This window comes from Marmota flaviventris, chromosome X (genome assembly GCF_047511675.1).
Source record: "Marmota flaviventris isolate mMarFla1 chromosome X, mMarFla1.hap1, whole genome shotgun sequence".
Taxonomy (NCBI): Eukaryota; Metazoa; Chordata; class Mammalia; order Rodentia; family Sciuridae; genus Marmota; species Marmota flaviventris.
Window position 1 is genome coordinate 133,255,764 of NC_092518.1, and position 22,438 is coordinate 133,278,201.

Sequence of the window (22,438 nt, forward strand, 5' to 3'; positions counted from 1 at the left end):
CCACTCCAGTCTGCAGGTGTGCTGCTGAGCCAGGCAGTGGGGAGGCTCTGGATGTGTGACTATGGGGCCTGGGGCTGGGCATCTAGCTGTCCCTCGGGCTTGCTCTTTCTCTCTCCATTCCATGGGGCCAGGTTCACATTAGAGGTGCCTGGAGGTGGAGGGAAGCTGGGACTGTTATTTCAAGGAATCCCCGTGTGAGTCACACAGCTGAGTGATGGGCACTTCTGGAAGGCAAGCCTTACTTGGTGGGTCTGCAGGCAGATGCTGATGGGCAGTTAAGGAGGGCTCGTGGTAGAGGGCATGTGCCTGGCAGCCTCCTAGGCCTTCATCTCTTGCCTGTGAACCTGCTCTGCTTCTGCTTCCTTCACATCTCAGGGCCGTGTCGTCCTGGGCCTGGCTCTGGCATCAGGACAGTGGAAAGCCCCAGGTAGCAGAATCTGACCATTTACTTCAGGCATCCTCCCTGTGGACTAGTGCAGGGGTGGGATGTTCTTGTTGGTGAGGACCCAGTGACTACAGAGCAATCTGGGGCTGGGACTTCCTGGCTTCTATCTCATGCTGGTGGCTAGCTCCTCGACCCCAGGGGAGGCAGCAGCTTTTGGTGGCAAATGCCCATTATGGGCATGGGGATACATGCCCCCACGAACTTGGCTGGTGCCAAGCAGGGCTGGCCCTGGGGCTGTTTCCAGACTTGAGAATGGGATGAATTCTAATGCATTGTTGAGCTCTGACTTGGGGATGGTGGTGGACTTCCTCCCACCATTCACTGTCCCCTCTGAAGGTGAGGCCAGACACCCCACACAGAGCAGGTGGTCAGGGAATACAGCCTGGGTCTGCTGGAAAAGTTGCTCAGGGTGTCATCAGGGTGTCCCATCCTGGGTGGCTGTGACTCACTTCAGGCCACATTGAAGGCATTGCCAAACAGGAACCTGAAGTTCAGCATCTGTGACCCTCAGGCAGCCTCAGTTTCCCTGTGTGCTATGGGTATCTGTGTGTCTTCTATGAGGGCTGTATGTAGGCATTGGCAGGTGCTAAGATCCCATGGACACTGGCAGTTCAAAACTCCATGTTGAGAGTGAGATCACAAGAGGGGAGGCTGGGGACAAAGGTGTCCCTCACTTGGGAACTTTACAGCTCCCTGGAGGGCAGCCCAGGACCTTAGGGGAGTCTAAGGGGATTAAATCAGAGGAACTAGGAGGTTCCCCAAAGCCTCATTAGAGATGGTCAGAGAAAGACATCACAGGAGGGACCCCAGGGTTTTGGGTTAGCGATGTGCACTGTTTTGCCCTGAGGGGGAGGTGAAGGTGTCTGGGCCCCATGAGGGAAGATTGTAGAATGCATTTAGGTGATGGGTCTGGACTTAGGTTACATCCTTCAACAATCCTCTGAGGTAGCAACCTGTTGACAGTCACATAGTGAGGGTGAGGTAGGCTAGGGAACCCAATACAGGTCTCTGTCACTCCACCCCATGATGCTGGCCAATTTGTGCCAGGATGGAGCAAGTGCCGGAAGGTCCCAGTGCCCCTCTGTGGAAGTTCTCAATTCAATTAAGCCAATTAAGGTCTGAAAGATGAAAGAGCCCAGAAATGGTACGTTCCCTGCCCTTTTGGTGCCTACAGGCCGTTCTCGGCAACCAGCCCAGGCCGGAAACTCTGTCAGGTCTGCAGAACTGATAGGCCTGGTCACTTCTGTTCTTGGCCATTTCAGTGATGCCTGTTGTCCTTATTCAAACTGATGGAGGCCATTTCTCAGGTTTACAGAGACCTAGAGAAAGAAGAGTATATGCTGTTTGCTCTCTATGGTAGCCAACAGTTACTCAAACCTGGACCTCACCTTGACTGATGGCTCCTAGCCCATGGCCTATTAAGTTCATAAAGACAAGGTGGGTAAATGTGACTGCCCATCCCAATCTGCCTTACCGCCATTCACTCATTCCTCCAGCCCTGTCCCCAGCTAGGGCTGACCACACAGTAGACTTCCTGCCGACTCAATAACCACCCATTTCAAAGAGCTAATGATTTGGAAAGTGGGAGAAACAGAGTCACCAAGTATTCATGCCAAGCAGAGCAAAATAGGAATGGCCATGGGATTCTAAACTCTGCAGCAATCAATTTTGGCTGGAGTATTAACTGGCAGAGATGTTTTGGAGAATGTTCCACCGGAATTGTGAGTAAAAAAAAAAAATTCATTGGAGATCAGCAGGTGGGGATGGGAGAGAAAGGTGTGTGCTCAAGTCTCAGAGTGGTGCAACTGTGGCAGAGTGAGCAGTGGCCATAGGTAGGCCAAAGTGGGGCACAGTGAACAGGCAGGGCATGGGGGCAGGAAAGGATCCAGAAGGTGCTTTGAAGGAAGTAGGCCCTTTACTTGATGGAACTGGGGAAATGAAACAGGGAGCATGGCAGGACCAACATGTTTTGTTCTAGAATGATGGTGCCTGAATAGGGGAAGATGGTGACTCAGAGCAGCATGGTGACCAGTTGCCTGATAGGGCAGAATCTCTCTGGCTGCAGGGAGGGGACACAGTTTGACCTCATCAGAAGCTCTGGCCTTGCCTTTCTGTTTGGTGTCCTTACCATGAATCACCACTGGCCTGGTCAGCCACAGTGAAGACAGTACACCAGTCAGGAGCTTCTCAAGGACCTGGTGTGGCTCTGCCTGGGCCACTACTGCTGCTTAATTGAGGGCATGACCACACTGGGCAGCAGGGGCAGGGAGTGGAAGGGTAGACCTAGCCTGGTCAGAGGAGGGAGAAGTACAAGACTGAGTAAAGGCCCCATACCTGGGTAACTGTGCCTGTGGCCTGCAGGTACTTGCTCTGAAGAACAGGAATTTCTGTTGGGCTCATGCACCACCCAAGAGCCCACCCACTCAATGTACCATTCACTCTGTCCCCTGCCCCGTGTCCTGTAGGTACTCTACAACCTCTTCTACTCCTCCAAGTGTGTGAAGAGGCTGAAAAAATGAATGTGCTTCAAAGGAACAAAATCATCCATCTTTCCTTTTAGAAACTGCCCATGTAGTGTCCCTAGGCAGCTCAGTTGGGGACATTGGCTGGAGCCTCCAATATACATGGGCCCTATTGTTTGGGTCTCTCACAGCAGCCCTTCCTGCCTGGGGCCTAGGAAGCTAGCTCACAGGGGTTTTGTATTGGTGTAAGCCAGTGCCTATGTGGTTGAACCAGACCTGTCTATTCCTCAGTCTAGCAGCCAGCAGGCTGGAGGTGGCAGGGGTGGGGAACAGCCCAAACCTTACAGATGCTGTGTACTAAGGTTGTATGGGGCACCTGGAGCTCAGCTCAGAGAAGGGAGAGGAGAAGGCACACCTGGCAGACAGAGGCATTGTCCTAAGCCAAGGTTCCAGGGCAGGGGTAGGTAGAGGCAACCTGAAGACAAGGAGTGCAGGTATCAGTTGAAAGCAGCCATCGCTGCCTTGAGCTGTCAGAGGCAGCAGATCCAGCTTCCTCTGGCACAGCAATTTCCCTTGGTCAAACCCTAGTTTCCTTCACTGACAAAAAGGAGAGTGGTTACTGCCACCACCTTCTAGGTGGCTGGGGGTGTTCACAGGGCACCCCCAGAAAGAGCCCACCAGGGGCTGCCTGGCTTCCTGTACTCACATTGCTTGCCCCGGATATTCTTGAGCTCAGGGCTCACCTCTGCTGCTCAGTCAAGCAGAAGGGCCTCAGCCCCTCCCCCCACCCTTCCATCTCTGCTCTTTCTTTTGCCTCTTTCCAATTTTTTCTCCCACATGTCCCTTCCTGAAACCCTGTGGCTCTTGGCTCTTGAGCCTGACCTTATCTCTGTCACCCTGCTTGCTATGTGCCTACAATACAGAGAAGGAATTAGCTTAGTCTTGTAGACCCTCTGCCCCCACTTACACATGCCCTTGCTGGGCACACATAGATGCTCAGTAAATATTCGTCAGACGATTGGCTGGAGGAATGGGTGGGAAAGAGGTGTGTGGGAAAGGGGGAGGATGGTGCAGGCATGTGTCCGTCATGTTCCCACATCATCCGGAACTGAAGGCTTCTCCTCATGGCCAGTGTTTAGAAAGTTAACACCAGGTGTCCAAACCTTTCAGTTGGGGATCACTTGGGATAGGCATTTTCTGAAGCAGATCCCCTGACCTGTGGCTTCTTTTGGATTTCTCTTGTATGGGCTGGGGGCACATGTTGGAATAGCTCATTGTTTCCCAGAAACTCTGGTCTTCTCCCATGAGGGCTGTGGTACATCACATAGGGGCTAGTAGGATCATAGGATTGTAGACTGCTGGGCTGTAAGAGGCAGGAGCTGTCCTGAGAGCAAAGGCCATGAACTTGCCCCACTCCCTTGCTTCTCAAGGGCCTTTTTGCCTGTTTTTCAGGGGTCTGTCATCCTGGGTGGTTCTAGATCAGAAAACTGGAGCTTCCCCAAAGGTGAGGTCTGGCCCAACTGAACCTTGTCACGGGGGGTGGGGGGGGACTCTGCTGATGTCAAGGCCAAGGCCATGTGCACTGGACTAGTTCAGTTCCAGGAGGATGTATCACATGACCTTGGGGTATGTGCCCTCTTATGTGCAGGCTTCTAGGAAGAAGATATAGGAAAAGTGAAGTCAGGGAGGGCTGTGACCCAGCCGAGGAAGGAGGCAAGCCCAGGACAGCCCAGTGTTCTCACCAGCAGTTCCTTGGCTGAGGAGAGGGGCACTGGTGTATAGGGGACAGTGTGAGGGATGACAGCCTCATGCTGCTCTCAAAGGGGGGAATGGTGTGCAGCCTGGCAGTGGCCTGGCTGCTTTGAGTGTGGAAGAGCCCAGCTCCTTACTGTGTCCTCAGGAGGGAAGCGTGTTGGACGGGTATGGATAGCACTGTGCTGGGGGCAGGGTGTTGGCAGTCACCAGTGACCTGTGGCTGCTCTGGCCTTTTTCCCATGTGCCTTTTCCTGGTCACTTCCCCTTTACTTCCTTTGTCCCTTCCCTCTCTCCCTCCCTTCCCTTTTCCCACCTTCTCTCTCTCCTTCCCCCTCATCTCCCCTCTCTGCCTCCCTCCCTCTGGGCTTCCTCCTTTCATCCCTCCTGGCCCCCAGGTACCCTCAGGGCTACAGAAATACCTTGTGCACTAAGCCTTGACCTCGAGCCCAGCTGTCCCCGTCCATGGCTGGGCCTACTCTCAGGAGCCTTGCACAGCCCCAGGCCTGAAACTGAGTCACTGAGGCTGCACCAGAAGACCACCGGGATTTATAGCATGCCAGCTGCACCGGGCGAGTCTTAATCAGGCAAGAGCAGGGAGTGAGATGGGGGGACAGGCAAGGAGTTGACCATGGGGCGCAAATAGTTTACCCATACTAGGCAGGACTGGCCACTGTCAATCCCAATGCACTGCCTCAGATGGGTTTCCAAATGGATTTGGGGACAACAACAGCCTCTGTGCCCCGGCTGGCCAGTGCTGTTGTCAGGAAGGTCCCTGACAGGAGGCACTGACAGTTCTTCCATCCTTACCTGGGCAAGCCCTCCCAGCTCTGGGTGCTCACAGTGGGCAGAACTGGGGGTGGCCTGGAGGGTGGGGCCTTGCAGGGCATGAGGGTCCCTGATGCAGCCTGGCTTATACAGAGTAAAGATTTATAGAGTATGTTCTGGAAGACTGGACCTTAGTTCTGTCTCAACCCTTGGCTTCTTCTCACCTCCTCCCCAGGTGTCCACACTAAACCACTTTCCCACCATCACCGCACCTTGCCTGGCCACTGGGACTGCAGGTGGCCACCTATTCCCATCTGTGGCTGAGCTGAGGCTACTTCTGTGAGAAGGCCCGACAGATAGGATGGGCGATATGGCCAACAGTTCCATCGAATTCCACCCCAAGCCCCAGCAGCAGCGGGAGGCCCCCCATGCAGGCGGCTTTGGGTGCACATTGGCTGAGCTGCGCACCCTCATGGAGCTCCGAGGGGCTGAGGCACTACAGAAGATCCAGGAAGCCTACGGGGATGTCAGTGGGCTTTGCAGGAGGCTGAAGACCTCACCCACAGAGGGTAAGTCCCTCTGGCTGGGTGGGGCCACAGGGGAGACTGGAGACACAGGGCCTACTTACTCCTGAGGATGTGATCAAGGGATCCATGTGCCCCTGCAGCACTTCTTAGAGGGGCTCTGTGGAGGGGAGGCCCACGTGACCCTTGAGGAAACCAAGACCAGGACCCTGAAAGTGCCCTCCTCTTGAGCAGGAGACACCGTGCAGGAGGTGCTGTTGTCCTTGAGTAACCTGAGTCCTAATGTGTGTGTGTGGCCTGACCCCCTCATCTACAACCCCATAATCAGCTCTTCTCCACCTGTAGAGTGAAAGGGACAGATAAGAACAGTATGAGGTGTACACACACAGGCCAAGGGCCCCAAACTGCATCCCAGAAAATCCCTTCCAAGGAATGAGGCAGGGCTAGGTGGCTCCTAGTTGATAGAGGAGGAAACACAGCCCCTAACTGCATTTTGGAGGATTCCCTGTATGCTCATCTCTAATGTTCAGTTAAGGGAGCCAGAATAGGTGGGAGGGGTGTAGGGTACAAGTCTTCGGGGACTCAGGTTGCAAGGGGATTCACCCTGGGAGAGAGGAATGGCCTAAGGATGGCACAGGGCTATTGGAGTCTGGTGGGAAGGGATGGCCAAAGCTAGGGCACAGTAGGCCCATAATGCTGATTGGAAGCGACAGTGGTCACAGGCAGTCCCAGAGAGGCAGTGCCACAGTGAGCCTCTAGGAAGCCTAGTGAGCATCCTCTAGAAGAGTCTGGGATAGAGACCTGACTGCCATCTTGGAACCCCACCTCCCCTTGCGGGAGGCAAAGCTCTGTCATTCCCTGTGTGGCCTGCCTCAGCCCTGCTGGGGTCTGCCACGAGGCAGGGACCACCCAGGAGCCAGGCACAGCCCCATATTCCAGGAGCTGGAGCACTTTCTGGTCCAGCTGGCACTGGGCTGGCAGGGTTGCCAGGGCTAGCCCAGCCCAATGCCAGGCCTGCTCCCCAGCCAGCACTGATTGATTTCATCAGCTGCCTGTCTCAGTGGCGGCACCTTGGCCCACCCAGTGCTGCTATCCCTGGCTGTCACCCTAGGTTCCTCCTACTTTCTGGCACCCCCGTCCCATCCATCACCAGGAGCTGCCCACTCTAGTTTATAAATCAATCCCTTGATGCATTCCCTCCTGACCATTGCCTCTACTCTGGTCTAGGCATGGCCCATCACTTTCAGCCTCCTTGCTCTGCCCTCAGCCCTCACTCAGACTTTAGGGCACAAATAGGATCCTGGTGCTCTGATCTCACCCTAGCTGGGCTTCAGAAAGCTCACTCTGTCTTCATGGGCCCAGGGGAAAAGCATAGGTAGAAGGAAGGAAGCCCATAGGGCAGGTGAGGAATTCCATGGTGGAGTGGCCTCCCTGGGCCACCTAGGTCTCCCTGTACCCATGGACACCCTGTCCCACCTACCGCACGCACCAGCCTGGAGCAGCATGCTATCAGGGCAGATGGCTGGGCTCTGTGCCAAAGGATCTCATTCCTTCCCTCCTCCTTGCCCACCCCCCTGAGGACTTGGGGCCTCAGAGGAGGCCAGGGTGGAGGGCCATTTAGCCACAAGGGCTCTGGCCTCTCCCAGATCAAAGGAAGCAGATGGGCTTCAGCTGGCAGCTCTTCCCTCTGCCCGTCAGGCCTTGTTAAATATTTAAAATGTCAAGGCCCCTGGGAACCTTCCTGATTCTGCCACAGAGCTCAGGAACTTGCCTGGTGTCTGAGGAGGGGGTGGGTGTAAAGGAGGGCAGGTGTGCAGGTGGGTGGCCCAGCCCCTGACATGCTTCTGAGCACCTGTGTCCCTGTAGCCCCAATGGAGGGAGCCACGAGGCCTGGCTCTTCTTCCTGCAGAATGAAGCAGCCTGAGAACCAGTCCCTCCTCACAAGCTGCTCAGGCTTCAGCTGTCTGATGCTAGGAGCAGGTGTCTCTCACTCCCCTTGTCCCCTCAGCCAGGCCATGAGCCACAGGAAAGCATGAAGTTTTCAGAAGGCCTACTGGATTGGCCAAAAGTTCTCACCCAGGCTCAACTGCTCATTCCAAATCAGAGACAGTGGCCTGAGCTGTAGGAGGGGCTGGCTCCACATCAACCCCCTGGCAAGGTGGGAAGATGTGGGGGTGCCAGGAGGGGCTTTATGGGGAGGAGGGAGGCCAGATAGGTGTGTGGAATGTTGGGAGAGAGGGATTGTGACTACTGGCAATCAGCGTATCAATCCACTGCCTTCTCAGTCTTTGTAGGGATCCAAGAGGCTTCCAGAACCTGTCCTGAAGAAAGCTGCTCATGTTTGTCAGAGAACCTCAGTGATAGACTTTCTAGGGCCCCATGCCCTCCCCTGTCTGGTCTCCACAGGCAGTCATGGGAAGGAGGGGGCAGATTAGCTGAGAGCCAACACGATGTGGTCCTAATCCAATTCTGATGGCATCTGGCCTCTGCTCTGGGCAGACGGCCCATCTGTGTCCATGCCAACCAGCAGGCCCCTGCCCCCATGCCCTGGACCCAGGCTGCCCTAGGGCCTGCTGGGCAGGCATGTGCTCAGAACCAGAGGGGCCTCAGCTGCCTCCACCCCCCACCACAATGAGTATTGTGGCAGCAGCGGCAGCTGTTAGGACCCCCAATCCCACAGGAAAGGGGCCAGTCTGAGGGCAGCTGCTGGTTTCAGGCAATGGGAGAGAATTGCTGCAGTAGCAAGGGCAAATCAAGGCCAAGGGCAAGGTGGGGGAAGGGGAAGGGACCTCCAGGAAAGGGGCTCAAGGGCCCACTGCCCTTGGGGACAATCCAGGCATGTGCATCAGGACAGCAGGAGGCAAACTCACATGGTGCTTTGGAGACCTACAGGCTTCAGGGGACTTTGGTCTCACTCTGGAAGCTCCAGGCCAGGAGCAGTAGAAACCCCAGGTATGTGGGAGGCTCCTGCTGCCTTCCTGGGGCATCTCTCATAGTTCCTATAGGTAAAGAAGATAAGGCCCTGTCCAGAGTGATGGACATGTCTCTCAGCTAAATCCCTGGCCTCAGCCCCCTACCCTACCCAGTCCCCTACCCTGGCACCACAGAAGCTGAGGTCTGGATTTTCTCCCAGACGTCCTACTGGAGAAGCTGCAAGCCTTCTGAAAGAGGCCTTTGGCCCTGGCAGAAATCTGAGCCACCAGCTGGGCCCAGGCACCATGAGGCCATGAGAAGAAAGGCAGGGACAGCTGTGGCCCTTCTGAGTGGGAAGGACACTGTGTGGCCATCGCCTAGCTGGGTGGATGTGCCAAGGCTGTGTAGGCTGCGGCTTTTGCTCTTGTTGGCCCTTCCATCTCGAATGGGCCTCACCCTGCCCCTTTGCATAAGCCCCATCGTCAGCACTTCTTGTTCTCGAGTCATCTGGGGCTGAGCCTTCCCAAGCTCACTGCCCAGTGAGGGCCCCATGGACCGGATGGCCCTTCTGCTCACCTCCTGTCCATGCAGCAGGTGGCAGGAGTTAACGCCAGCCACTCTGGGCCAGGAGCCATAAGCTGCTGTCTGTCCACCAGGTGTCACTGTGGGGTTGGACACTTTGGGGGTGCAGCACTGACGATTTGTGGGAACTCAAGGAGGGGCTGGATCAGTCCTTTGCCTGCTGATAATGTGCCATTATCACAAATAACTGATGATCTCCCAGCATCCCCACCTCTTGTCTTTAGGGATGATGACAATTGGACTAGGAAAGGTAGCTGTCATTGTGAAGCCAAAGCCAATTGTGGGGCTTCTAAGAAAACTAAACGTGGCTCTGCCCATAATTCAAGTCTCCATGTGTGCACACAGCCTCCCAGTTCTAGAGGAGGCAGTGGGAGTCCACGTCCTACCCCTTAACCTGGGCTTAAGGTTGGCACTACAGCCAGGCTCTGGGAGAGGTGTTGTGAATGAGGCAGCTGTCTCCTTGCACACCTCATGGGCACCAGGTCCTTGCTTAGCCTCTCACCATTCCTGTGTCCTGGAAGCTCAACATCTGGGAGGCTCCCTCAACCTGACCTGGCCTGCAGTCAAGAACTCCGACTTGGAGCTGGGGTTGTGGCTCAGTGGCAAAGCAGTTGCCTGGCATATGTGACGCACTGGGTTCGATTCTCAGCACTGCATATAAATAAATAGACAAAATAAAGGCCCTTTAAAAAAAAAAAAGGAATCTCTTTAGGAAAAAAAAAAGAATTCTAACTCATGAACTCAGACCCCTTTTCATCTCCAGCCTCGTCTGCCTCATTGAGACTGTGATGGGCAGGGCACCTTCCTCCCAAATGATGAGAAGCTCCCCACCCATCCCAGCCCAGGGGCCCAGGTCCCCAGGCATGGCTGAGCATATGATGCTGCCCACCATGGTGAGGTCAAGCAAGGCTTTACCACTGGGACTCTGGCTTTGCTTCTCCCCTGTCCACCCTGTCCCTCAACCTGGTTTCCTGGGTCTCTCTCTTCATAAGCCACTATTGGTCCCCCTGTCTGCACCCAAGAACTTGCATCTCCCACTAGCTCTCATATTCCCCCTCTCTGTTCCTTTCCTAAGAAACTTCTGGAAATCAGGCTTCCACTCCCTGTTTCCAGTGGCTGTTCTGTCCTCCTCAGCAGTTGTGGTTCCAGAGATTCCCATATCCCTGGGCCCTGGCTGTGCATGTGCTCCTGGTTGCCTCCATGCCCTGCTCCCTTTTCAAGTTAGGCTGTGAGACCTTACATTCTCTGGGACCAGCAGACCATGGGAGTAGGGTTATGGCCAAGGCCCATTGGCTTTTCTGCTCTTAGGATGTCCATGACCCAAAAGCACATTTTCATCTTATAGACCTATGTGGGGCCCAGTGACTAGTCTGCTCTGAAGAAGACAGGGAATCCATGTTTGGAGCTAGAGAGATCTTTCCTGACAGGAAGAAAGCCCTACTTCAGAAAGGGTTCTTGTAACTTCTTTGGCATCCAGTTGAAACCAGGCTAATGTCACCCACACCCTTTTGACTGGTAACCTTCCCATGAATCCACTGAAGCTATCTGGATTCTTACTTTTCCTAGGGAGCTGCTTGCTGCTCTTTTTTATTCCTGTTTCTGGGAAACCCTGGTCCATACTAGGCCCTAATGGGCCCCTCTGTGCTTTTCACTTGTTAGGCCTTAACCGTCAGTTTCTTGCAAAGCCCCACGCAGAGACATTTTGGATGGAGCACAAAACAGCACAGGCACCCCTTTACTCATGTGTGTATCAGGAGGAAGTTGTAGCCCCTCTGCCTGGCCCAGCATCCCTTCCTTAGACTGGGTTTTCTCAAGCTAGCTGTGGAGAGCCACACACTCACTCCCACGTGCTTGGCCCCAAAGGTCTGCAGAAAGGCTCATGGCGCCATGTCTGCACAGTTCCTGCCTTCTACAACCATAGAGTCTAGAGGGAGAGGCAGCCCAGCCAGAGACCCCAAAAGCAGCAGGTCAGGCAGGGCGTCTTGGGGGTTCCTAGGACTAAAGCTGGCCTTCTCATCCTTTCCCTCTGTGCTTCTACTGCCCTCCTGGGAATTGTGCAGGACTGGCGGACAGCACCAACGACTTGGAGAAGCGCAGGCAGATCTATGGGCAGAACTTTATCCCTCCCAAGCAGCCCAAGACCTTCTTGCAGCTGGTGTGGGAGGCCCTGCAGGATGTGACCCTCATCATCCTGGAGGTGGCCGCCATCGTCTCCCTGGGCCTCTCCTTCTATGCACCTCCTGGAGAGGAGAGTGAAGGTGAGGGGAAGGGCTCTGGGCTGGAAGGAGTGGAGGCAGGGTCCTAAGATGTCCCACCTGGGCTTGGCTCTGTAACTTCTTTTCCTCTTCCCTTCTCTCCTTGGGCAAAGCCTGCGGGAATGTATCAGGTGGGGCAGAAGATGAGGGGGAGGCTGAGGCTGGCTGGATCGAAGGGGCCGCCATCCTGCTGTCTGTCATCTGTGTGGTGCTTGTCACGGCCTTTAATGACTGGAGCAAGGAGAAGCAGTTTCGAGGCCTGCAGAGCCGCATTGAGCAGGAGCAGAAGTTCACAGTCATCCGGAATGGGCAGCTCCTCCAGGTCCCTGTGGCTGCACTGGTGGTGGGGGACATCGCTCAGGTCAAGTATGGTGAGTGTGCCAATCTTCACCCACCCCACCAAGGAAGCCTGACTCCCATTTCCAAGAAGCATGGGCCACAGGACACCCCCGTGCAGGCTGTCCCCAGTACACAGGTGCTTTCACCCACAGGGGGCGTGAGGCAGCATGGAAAGGGAATATTAGAGATGTAATCACACCCCAAGAAGCAGACTGTTTCCACAGCCCCCCACTACTGCAGGAGGGAAATGTTGACCCTGTCTGCTGCAAGCTGGACAACATGGCTAGTTGTGGGTGGTTCCCTCCCCCACAAAGGAGGAGACTGAAAGAAGAGGGATTTCGACTCCTTTGACCACCTGGCTCATCATGTCTAGAGGGACCTTCCCTGGGAGAGCCGGGAGGAGGTGGTGGGGAGAAAGGTCCCCTGGACCCACAGCCTCTGGTTCTGGCTCGGGGTGGACCTGTAGGAGACCTGCTGCCTGCCGATGGCGTGCTCATCCAGGGAAACGACCTGAAGATCGATGAGAGCTCTCTGACAGGCGAGTCGGATCATGTGCGCAAGTCAGCTGACAAAGACCCTATGCTGCTTTCAGGTAAGGGCTGCCTTCCCAACCAGCCCACTGAAGTCAGCAGATTGGAAGCCATTTGTCCCAATATCCCCATTGAAGCCATTTGCCAGACTCACCCCAAGAGGGCAATTTCCCTAAATAGGTTTTCCAGTTAGGGGGTTTGAGGACTGCACCCATCACAAAGCCAGAGTGGGCCACTGGAGAACTGATGGTGGTACCTACAGCCACAGGGCTCCAAAAGACCCTAGGTAGTCCTGAATGGGGAGGAAATTTCATGGGGATCAAAGTAGCACTTCTCCCAAATCTAGACCTTCAAGGAGATCCAAAAGAGGCAAGTGTTCCTTTTCCTTTTAGCCTAGCATTTATCCCAAGGGGAAATGCAGTGTGAAACTGGACAGAAAGGCCAGAGCCCCCTGGTCAGAGCCCCCTGTGAATGGCTCACCCAGGCTTCTGCCAAGTACCTACCCCTCTGGGCCTATGGGTTTCCTCTGAGCCAGCCGAGGATTTGGGTCAATACAACTGTAGCAGCCTCTGAATGATGAGTTCTTGCCTCTGGGATTCCTTGGGAACCCTCATGTAGGCACTGAACATGTCTCTCACCAGGTGGTGCAAATCTCTGTCTCAGTCTCTCTGTATTGCTGTGTTAGGTACTCATGTCATGGAAGGTTCTGGAAGAATGGTGGTAACGGCCGTTGGTGTAAACTCCCAGACAGGCATTATCTTTACCTTGCTTGGAGCTGGTGGAGAGGAGGAGGAGAAAAAAGATAAGAAAGGTAAGGCAACCCTGACTTCTAGTTTCTAGTGCTGACAGGGACAGTGAGTGGGGCACTGCTCTTCTTTGTCTGCCTATCAGCAGTCTCCTGCTGGCCAGTCCCAGGCTCCCAGGAGATCCAGCCCTCAAAGGATGACAGGCTATGTCCTCTCTTCTGATTTTTCTTGGAAATCCTTCTTCTAGGGTTTTATCCCCCAAAGTCAGCAGGCCAGGGGCCCCTCCAAATCTGTGTAAGGGCAGCTTCCCTGGAATGGCTGCTTCCTGAAGGCTTTGGAATGCTCTGCCTGGACAGGAATGAGGTCAGAGGGACACAGGGCTAGACTCGTTGGCTTCACTGGATGCTCTAGGAGCTTAATGACCACCCTCAGGGTGCTCAGCCCTTATACCCTTAACAGTGAATACACAATAAAATGTCAAGAATCGGGGGTCAATACAACAGCCAGGGAAATAGGGGTCATGAACTCAGAGGTGGAGGACTCTTAAGCACAGCAAAGAAGACATAGTAGAAAGGATAGGATTTGTGAAAGGACATTCAGGATCACAGGATGCTGGGATGGGATAGGGGCAGGACCAGATCATAATGGGTGATGGCCCTTGTCCTAGGGACAGCAGTGTCAAAGGACAGATAACTTCAGAGAGCTCAGCTCCATAGTGGTCGTATCCTCCCTAGCACAGAGCTAGTCTGCTGCCCTGCAAGCGTGGCCAGAGTCTCCTTTGGTCCTCAGTCTATGGAGGTCAGCTATGGAGCTGACCTCCATACTCCCTGACCCCCTGGATCTTGGCACTATGGATCAGGTGTTCCCTTCTGTAACTCTGACCCACATTTTTTTATCACTCCCTTGGTTCTGGCCTGCATTCGCCCTCAGGCCTCTCCTGAAGCCCAAACCAAGTGGGGAATGGAGATTTCTAGATTGGTGCCTCCCAGCTGAGAGAAGCCACCTGGGCCCATCTACAAGTACAAAGGACCTGCACTGTGGGGAGAACTCTGCTTCCTGTGGGAAGCTCCAGCAAATGACCTGGGGAAGGGATGATTAGTCTTAGGCTGCCAGAGCCAAGAAAGCAGGTGAGACAGGTCAACATAAGGAAGAATGCTCTATCAGCCTAGTCGTGGGCCACCTCTTGAAGCTCTCTGCTCATGGAGGCAGTGACAGAGGAGCAGCATGAGCTTCAGTGGCCTGAAAGCTTTCATGGACCATCTCCTGGCCACCTGGGCCTGTGTGTCCCCATGTGGGCACCTCCCTGCTGCTACCAGGCCAGGCCTTCCCTCCACCACCTCATGTTTGCTCTACTGAGGCCCCTATCCCTGTAAAGCTAGTTCAGAGTCCTCCCCTAGTGAGAAGCCTAAGGGTGCACAGGCAGGTAGTGAGCCCAGGCCTCATCTGGTCTGGGCTGGCTGAGGCTGGAGTCCCTAGACCTTTCTATATAGAAGAACAATTGACTCTGCCTCGTGGCCTCTTGGTCCCAGCTGATTAGCAGGGAGTCCCTTTCCACATAGGGCCACCTTCCCCGTGCTAAGGTTCTCTCCCTTGGGCTGTTGGAACATATATTTCCTAGTGTCCCCTGTGGTTCCTTTGCAGAATCCTGGCCTCTTGCTCTGTCCCTTAAATGTTGGTGTCCTTCACTGCTGGGTCCTAGGCTCTTCCTCTTTGAACATAAACAGACCCCCTCCAACCCCTACCAGGACCCTTTCTCCCACTCTCTTCAGCACCAATAGGCTGTGCAACTTAGTGGCCAGAGCTTCTTTGAGGAGGGGTACCCTGATGGGCCCTAAGGGGGAGCAGCAGCCACCATGCCCAATGTCTCCCCGCTCCTTGCCTCATTGACTCCCTATGAGTCAACCCAGTCTGTTGGGCATACTCCAAAAGTGCCCCCTGTCCACTTGCTGCCATTTGCCTTTTTAAAAAATATTTATTTTTTAGTTGTAGTTGGACACAATACCTTTATTTTGTTTATTTATTCTTATGCGGTGCTGAGGATCGAACTGAGGGCCTTGCACATGCTAGGCGAGCACTCTACTGCTGAGCCACAACCCCAGCCCTGCCCTACAGTCTCTCCTTCCTTTGGGCCCTCACAACCCCAGGGCTTCCAGCAGCGCCTGCCCTTGTTGTGCTATGTTATCATCTTACTGTCATCCTATGTCTATGGGTGTCTCTTTCCCCTCCACCTCAGATATCTCCCTTACCTCTGAACTATCCTCAGCCTCCACAGGAGCCCTGGACAGAGGCCCCAATCTATGTTCCACTTCTGGATAGAAGGAGGATCTTGCCATGCTTTTGGGGGATCCCAGATCCCAATCCCCCTGCCTGGGATCCACCTAGCACCTTGTCTGTGTCCCTGGATCCCCAATGACATGAGCTATTTTGTGGTGACTGATAGATCAAGTCCCTCCTGCCCTGGTCAGTTCCCCTCTGGATTGGGGCCAGCGTAGGTATGGCCCCCAGGATAGCCCTCCTAACTGCCACCTACCTCGTGCAGCCCTCATGTGTGGTCAGCACTGTGGGAAGGCCCTTCTCAAGACAGCAGTCCTTTCAGAAACTTCCCACTGCTCTCCCATGTGACTCAGGAATCATCTAGTCTGCCTTCAAGGCTTCACTGTATGCCTGGAGTCAAGGCTCAGTGGGAAGCCCTGGCCCTGGGTTTTGTGTGGTAACCACATTCTGGGAGGTGGTGGCAGAGTGAGCCTGGAAAATACAAGGTATGGAGAAGGTCTCTCTGTGGGCAGCATCAGGGCCACCAGCAATTAGATGCATCCTCCTCCCGCCCATCCCACGTGGTTCCAGGCTGCACTGTCTGTGCTCCAGCTCTGCCTACTGTCCTGTGCATGTCTGTTTGTCTTGGCCATATGGATGTTCTCAAGTCTCCGTGTCTGTCATTCCTCTTCCATTGTAGGAAAGCAGCAAGATGGGGCGATGGACAGTAGCCAGACCAGAGGTAATGTGTACGCAGCGCTGCTAAGGGCAGCTGAGGAGCCTGGGGGTTGGGGCTGGGTAGAGTGGGTGTGTGGGAGGGGCCACCCACCAATGGAGCAAGAGCAGCACCAAGAGACCAGGTGAGTGAACTCTATGGTCCTGCCCTGGCCTGAGAATGGAGGAGCACCCCCTAGGGCTGCTCTGAGCCTCCCATCCACGGACACTTCTGGAAGCCCAGACCAACCACCTAGATGTTGGCTAGCAGACACCTGAGCTATTGGCCATTATGCACCTGAGATCTGTGCATAAAGATAATCTGTGCTAGGCACCCTGGGTCCTCTGGCCAGAGAAGGAACCTGATATACAAAGAAGTTGACTTTCCCAAAGCTCTGGTCCTGGTCCTGTGGGTTTCCCATGTCAGCTTCCTTCTGACTGACCCTGTGGACCAGGGTGACAGAGCAACCCTCCAATGGGCAGAGGCCCAGCTCTCCTCTAAGCCCTGAGTCCCTAGTGGGCTCTGGCACTCTGTGGCTGGACAGCAGATGGCAGCCCAAGGAGGAGAAGCAATCCAAGTCAAATCAGCAGTCAGTTCTGGGTATTGGAAGTGTGACCTCAGGAAGGTCATGGTACAAGAGATGGACCTTCTCAAGCAAGTATGGTATCTACTCACCCAGGGACCTAGGGACTGAGACTGGATCAGATAAGCCAACTAGAGCTGAAAGGATAAAATTGAAGTTGGGAGGGAATTTGGGGAAGGGCTATGGGAGCATGACAGTAGTTGGGGTACAAGGATAGAAGTGGCCCAGCTGGGCAGGACTTGGCATATCCCTGAGGCTACTGAGAAGAAGGTACTATGGTGAGTGGCCTTGGGCTAGAAGGTGGGGAGGGGGGATACAGAGGTGATGGCTGTATGCAAAGAGCCCCATTGCATGGGAGACAGAGTGATGGGGGATAAAGACAAGCAGGGAACCCCCAATTGCTGGGTCAGTTAGCCCCTCCCTGAGGAAGAGTGAAGGTAGCAAGTAGAGTAGACATGATTACTTTGGGAATGCAGCTGAAGACCCTGGAGCTCAGGGAGTGCGTGAGGCCAGAGCTTGGCAAAGAGGAAAATGAGGAGCCGCAGGGTGGGGACATACCACCACCATATCAAGCACAGCAAGGATGAGGAAGGAGGGGGGAGGGGAAGGGGAGTCCTCTGCAGGGAGGCAGGGAGGCAGTTGGAGGGTCAGAAAAAGCTTGCCTACTGCAGCCCAGAGAGCATACGAGTGGGAGTAGACAGACTGAGCAGGGGTGGCTGGGATAGGAGGAGGGTCCACCAGGGCCCCTAAGCCTCCCAGTGGAGCAGGGAGGTGGCTTGTACACCAGTGAGCCGATGAGTCAACCTCAGGTTCTGGAATATTCCTTGGACCACAGACCTCTCCTCAGGTATTGAGATTTGGGGCATTCCAGGACTGGCCACCTGTCTGTGTGCCCAAGTACCTTGTTCTTGTGTCTGTCCTCCTTTTCCATGAGAGAACCATTTCTCTCTCCTACCTAGCACAGTGCTGGAGCTGTCCAGCCACCTTAGGAGGGTCTGACCTTAGGCAGCAAGATGGGGGAGGTCAATAGACTCCCTTTTGCCATGTTAAGCTTGGGATTATATAAAAGAACCCACAGTGAATTCCATTTCATTTTGAATGGTATGGCATGTCTTCCCCTGTGATAGCCCCTTGTAGCTCTTTCATCCTGGCTGTGCCCTAACCTTGGCCATGGTATTCCTCTGTGTGCAGCTAAAAAGCAGGATGGGGCAGTTGCCATGGAAATGCAGCCCCTGAAGAGCGCAGAGGGTGGGGAGATGGAGGAGCGAGAGAAGAAGAAAGCCAACGTGCCCAAGAAGGAGAAGTCAGTTCTACAGGGGAAGCTCACGAAACTGGCTGTGCAGATTGGAAAAGCAGGTAGGGACAGCCAGAGGTGGCAGGCCAGGGGCCACCAGTCATGCATAAGGGACTCTGGGATCCTGGAGATGGAATCATGACATGTACAGTCAGGATGAAGAGATATTGCAGGTGGTATGGGCCAGGCAGCCAGAGGCCAGCTAGAGCCATCAGGGTCTGGCCCAACTTTCCCCAGTAAGCATGGATTCCAAACCCTTCCCTAAGGCCCAAATCACAAGCTGACCTGTTACCCAGCATGCTCTGCCCATGGCATGGTCAAAAGGCAGCCAGCAGTATCGAGGGCCTACTGGCTGGAACTCTTAACTTCTGAGGGTGGGCCACACCTAGCCAGTCCCTACAGCTGTGCCTCTCATGCCATTGGACATAGGCTCTCTGTTCTCCTTTCCACATGTCTTAGGGGACTTGACCAAAGAACGTCTCAAGCTCTTATGCAAACAGGCCTTTCTCTGCCCCCACTGAGCCATCCCCCCAGCTGTTTATCCCAAAACTCAAACCAAATCTGCTTTGAGCTGGCCACAGCCACAGTGTCCCTTACCTTTTCTTCCCTCTTTCTCTCTCCTTCTCAACTATGGTGGCCCTCTTCCTCCCCAACCCTCTGTGGCCTCTATCATGACCGGACAGGGCTGGTGATGTCTGCCATCACTGTCATCATCCTGGTCCTCTACTTTGTGATTGAGACCTTCGTTGTGGATGGCCGGGTGTGGCTGGCAGAGTGCACGCCCGTCTATGTGCAGTACTTCGTGAAGTTCTTCATCATCGGTGTCACTGTGTTGGTTGTGGCTGTCCCTGAGGGCCTGCCTCTTGCTGTCACCATCTCCTTGGCTTACTCTGTCAAGGTAATAATAGTGTTTACAGTTGTGGGGTTTCAGCAAGCACTTGGGCTGCATTGAGGACTAGGGGAGGTTGGGTACACCTTGGGGAGGAGGGAAGGCATTGAGTGGGGACCAAGGGGCATCTTTGCAGATCTGTTGATACAGAGGGACTTGCTGTATTCAGGGGCGTTCCCCACCTGGATCCCTGGGCACAATGAGATAAGCCAGAGAGCAAGTGGGTGGTGAAGTAGACCTGAGGGTTAGCATCTCTGGGACACAAAAATAGAGAGGCCAGAAGGGTTAGGAAGTGAAGATACCAGTACTGTTTGTGGGGATGGGAACAGGGAGGCGCTGGGACATGAGAAGACTATGGGCAGAGCATGCGAGAGTCAGGATGGCATCAGGGAACCTCAGGGCCAGTAGGTAACCTGAGAGGGGCCTCTGAGAAGATGAGCTCTGAGGAGAGTGACTGCCTGAAGTCTGACTGCTAGCTCTTTGAGGAGAGTCTTTCTGTCTCATAGGCCTGCTCCCTTGGTTTAGCCACCACATAGCCCAGTGCTGATCAGGGTTCCCAATGGGCTGTTAGTACCACAAGTACATCATATTTGTGTTGACCATTTCTTGTTCCCCTTAACCTGATGAGTGAACAACACAAGTGTCCCCACCCGATCTATACCCTTTACAGAAAATGATGAAGGACAACAACCTGGTACGCCACCTGGATGCCTGTGAGACCATGGGCAATGCCACTGCCATCTGTTCAGACAAGACGGGCACGCTCACCACCAACCGGATGACTGTGGTCCAGTCCTACCTAGGAGATACCCACTACAAAGAGATTCCAGCCCCCAGTGCCCTGACCCCCAAGATCCTTGACCTCCTGGTCCATGCCATCTCCATCAACAGTGCCTACACCACCAAAATACTAGTGAGCTGGAGCAGGAGGGCAGGCTGACAGAGCTGCTGTGGGACAAGGGAAGGGGCTGGGCTGGGGTGTGGCATGAGCTATCCTGAAGAGCTGACTATACCCCCTTAAGAACTTCTGAGAGGCTGGAGGCCCCTCAAAGGTAGAGCACAGGCCTAGAATGCATGAGGCCCTAGGTTCAACTCCCAGCATCACCAAAAAAAAATTTTTTTTGAGCAGAGTCTTTGGGTTCACCCTCCTCTCAGTCCCTGACATGACAGGGTGCTCTGGCTACTGGGTGGGGCCTGCAGCTTCTAGAAGACCCTTCTAAGTCTGGTGAATGATGAGAATCCTGCCTGCAAGGGGTCACTTTGCAGCTGGGGCATGGCCCATCTAGTCCACATAGTCAGGGGAGCAGTCCTCTGCTCCCCTGACAACACACCCTAAAACACGGTAGCCACAACTGGGCAGGAGCCAGGCCCCGGGGGCAGCATGGAGGGTGCTCTTGGCCTCGGTGCCATCTTGGCTCTCCTCGCCCTGCAGCCTCCAGAGAAGGAAGGCGCTCTCCCACGCCAAGTGGGCAATAAGACGGAGTGTGCTCTGCTGGGCTTTGTCCTGGACCTGAAGCGGGACTTCCAGCCTGTGCGGGAGCAGATTCCAGAAGATAAGCTTTACAAAGTGTACACCTTCAACTCAGTCCGCAAGTCCATGAGCACGGTCATCCGCATGCCTGACGGCGGCTTCCGCCTCTTCAGCAAGGGGGCCTCGGAAATCCTGCTCAAAAAGTGAGTGGGCAACAGGAAGGAGCCAGGGGCTGGGTGGCTGGGGGCTAGTTTAAGGGTATATACAAGATTTCTTGTTTTATTTTTGTAGCAAAATAGACCTGATATAAAATTGACCATTCTCATCTCTTTAAAGTATACAGTTCAGTGGCATTAAGTACATTCACAATGTCATGCAACTGTTACTACTCGAGTTCACAAACATTTCCATCGCCCCATAAAGAGCCCCTGACCCACTAAACAGCTACTGTCCATCTCCCCACCAGTCCTGGAAACCACTGATCTGATTTCTGTCTCTGCCTATTTTGAACATTTCATATAAATGGAATCCTGCAGCCAGGTGCAGTGGTGCACCCTATAATCCCAGCTATTCAGGAGACTGAGGCAGAAGGATGGCAAGTTTAGGCCAGCCTGGGCAACTTGGTGAGAACCTGTCTCAAAATAAAAAATCAAAAGGTCTGGGGATGTGGCTCAGTGGTAGAGCACTCTTGAGTTCAATCCCCAGTATTGCAAAGAAAAAAAGGAAATCATGCACTTTGTGGCCTTTGTGTCTGGCTTCTTTCATTGAGAATAATGTCCTCAAGGTTCATCCATGTATCATAATTTCATTTCTTTTTGATGGTTGACTAATATCTCATTGTGTGTATAAGATCAATTTTGTTTACCCATTCATCTGTTGCCAAACACTAGGATTTTTTCTACATTTTGGCTATTGTGAATAATGCTGCTGTGAACAAGGTTGTGTTTGAATTCACATTTTTTTTTAGAGAGAGAGAGAGAGAGAGAATCTTTTCTTTCTCTCTCTCTCTCTTTTTTTTTTTTTTTTTTGGTAGATGGACACAACACAATGCCTTTATTTTTATGTGGTGCTGAGAATCGAACCCGGGTCCCACCCATGCTAAGCAAGCGCTCTACCACTGAGCCACAATCCCAGCCCTTGAATTCACATTTTCAACTCTTTTAGATATATCCCATTTTAGTCAGCTTTCCATTACAATAACAAAACCCTAAGCTAAATCAGTTTATAAAGAGAAAAGGTTTGTTTTGGCTTATAGATCTGGAGGTTTGGGTTCATGATCACTTGGCCTCATTGCCTTTGGGGCTGTGGCAAGACAGTACATCATGACAGGTGTGTGTGATGGAGCAAAGAGTCACTTTATTTCATGGCTGGGATGAGAAGGAGAAAGAAGAGACCACAGTCCCACAATCCCCTTAAAGGGCATGCCCCAAGGACTTAACCCCCCCCCCTACTAGGCCCTACTTCCTAAGTTCCCACCCCTCCCAAGAGTGCCAAGCTGGGGACCAAGCTTTTAACACATAGGCCTTTGGGACACATTCTGTCCCTAACCCCCAGTGGCTCATGTCCATCTCCCAATACAAAATGCATTCAATTCTTCTCCATGAATCTCCAGAGTCTTAACTATTCCCACTTTGCTTAAAAGTCCAAGTCCAAAAAGTCTCCTCTGAGACTCAGGGCAAAATCTTAGCCAAGAGCCCCTATACAGTTAAAAAAGAAAGTTACATTCTTCCAAGATACAATGACACAGCGTAAGCATTCTCGTTCCAAGATGGGGAAAATAGGAAAATAATATGGAGGGTCTAGACCAAAGTAAGACCAAAACCCAGGAGGCAAATCCTAAATCTCCAGGTCTGGTGTCCAAAGCACACCACGTTAGTATGTGGCTCCCAAGGGCTTGGTCAATCCCATCCTAATAAC

At 53.7% G+C, this 22,438-nt stretch overlaps 1 protein-coding gene across 16 annotated transcripts in view; it reads left to right on the forward strand.

Annotated features, from left to right (window-relative positions):
• The first annotated feature begins 5,788 nt into the window (after nucleotides 1-5,788).
• The window catches only part of Atp2b3 (ATPase plasma membrane Ca2+ transporting 3), a 47,962-nt gene continuing 31,312 nt past the window's right edge, over nucleotides 5,789-22,438 (forward strand). For 3 of the 16 annotated variants that reach the window (XM_027921746.2, XM_027921747.2, XM_071606803.1), the window contains exons 1-10: nucleotides 5,789-5,996; nucleotides 11,507-11,704; nucleotides 11,815-12,072; nucleotides 12,507-12,632; nucleotides 13,256-13,402; nucleotides 16,270-16,311; nucleotides 18,059-18,223; nucleotides 18,845-19,059; nucleotides 19,721-19,963; nucleotides 20,483-20,724. In XM_027921746.2, coding sequence (XP_027777547.2) covers nucleotides 5,789-5,996; nucleotides 11,507-11,704; nucleotides 11,815-12,072; nucleotides 12,507-12,632; nucleotides 13,256-13,402; nucleotides 16,270-16,311; nucleotides 18,059-18,223; nucleotides 18,845-19,059; nucleotides 19,721-19,963; nucleotides 20,483-20,724 — 1,844 coding nt within the window. The remainder of the gene's footprint in view (nucleotides 5,997-11,506; nucleotides 11,705-11,814; nucleotides 12,073-12,506; nucleotides 12,633-13,255; nucleotides 13,403-16,269; nucleotides 16,312-18,058; nucleotides 18,224-18,844; nucleotides 19,060-19,720; nucleotides 19,964-20,482; nucleotides 20,725-22,438) is intronic. The other 13 variants (XM_027921745.2, XM_071606800.1, XM_071606801.1 and 10 more) reach the window with 9 other exon arrangements.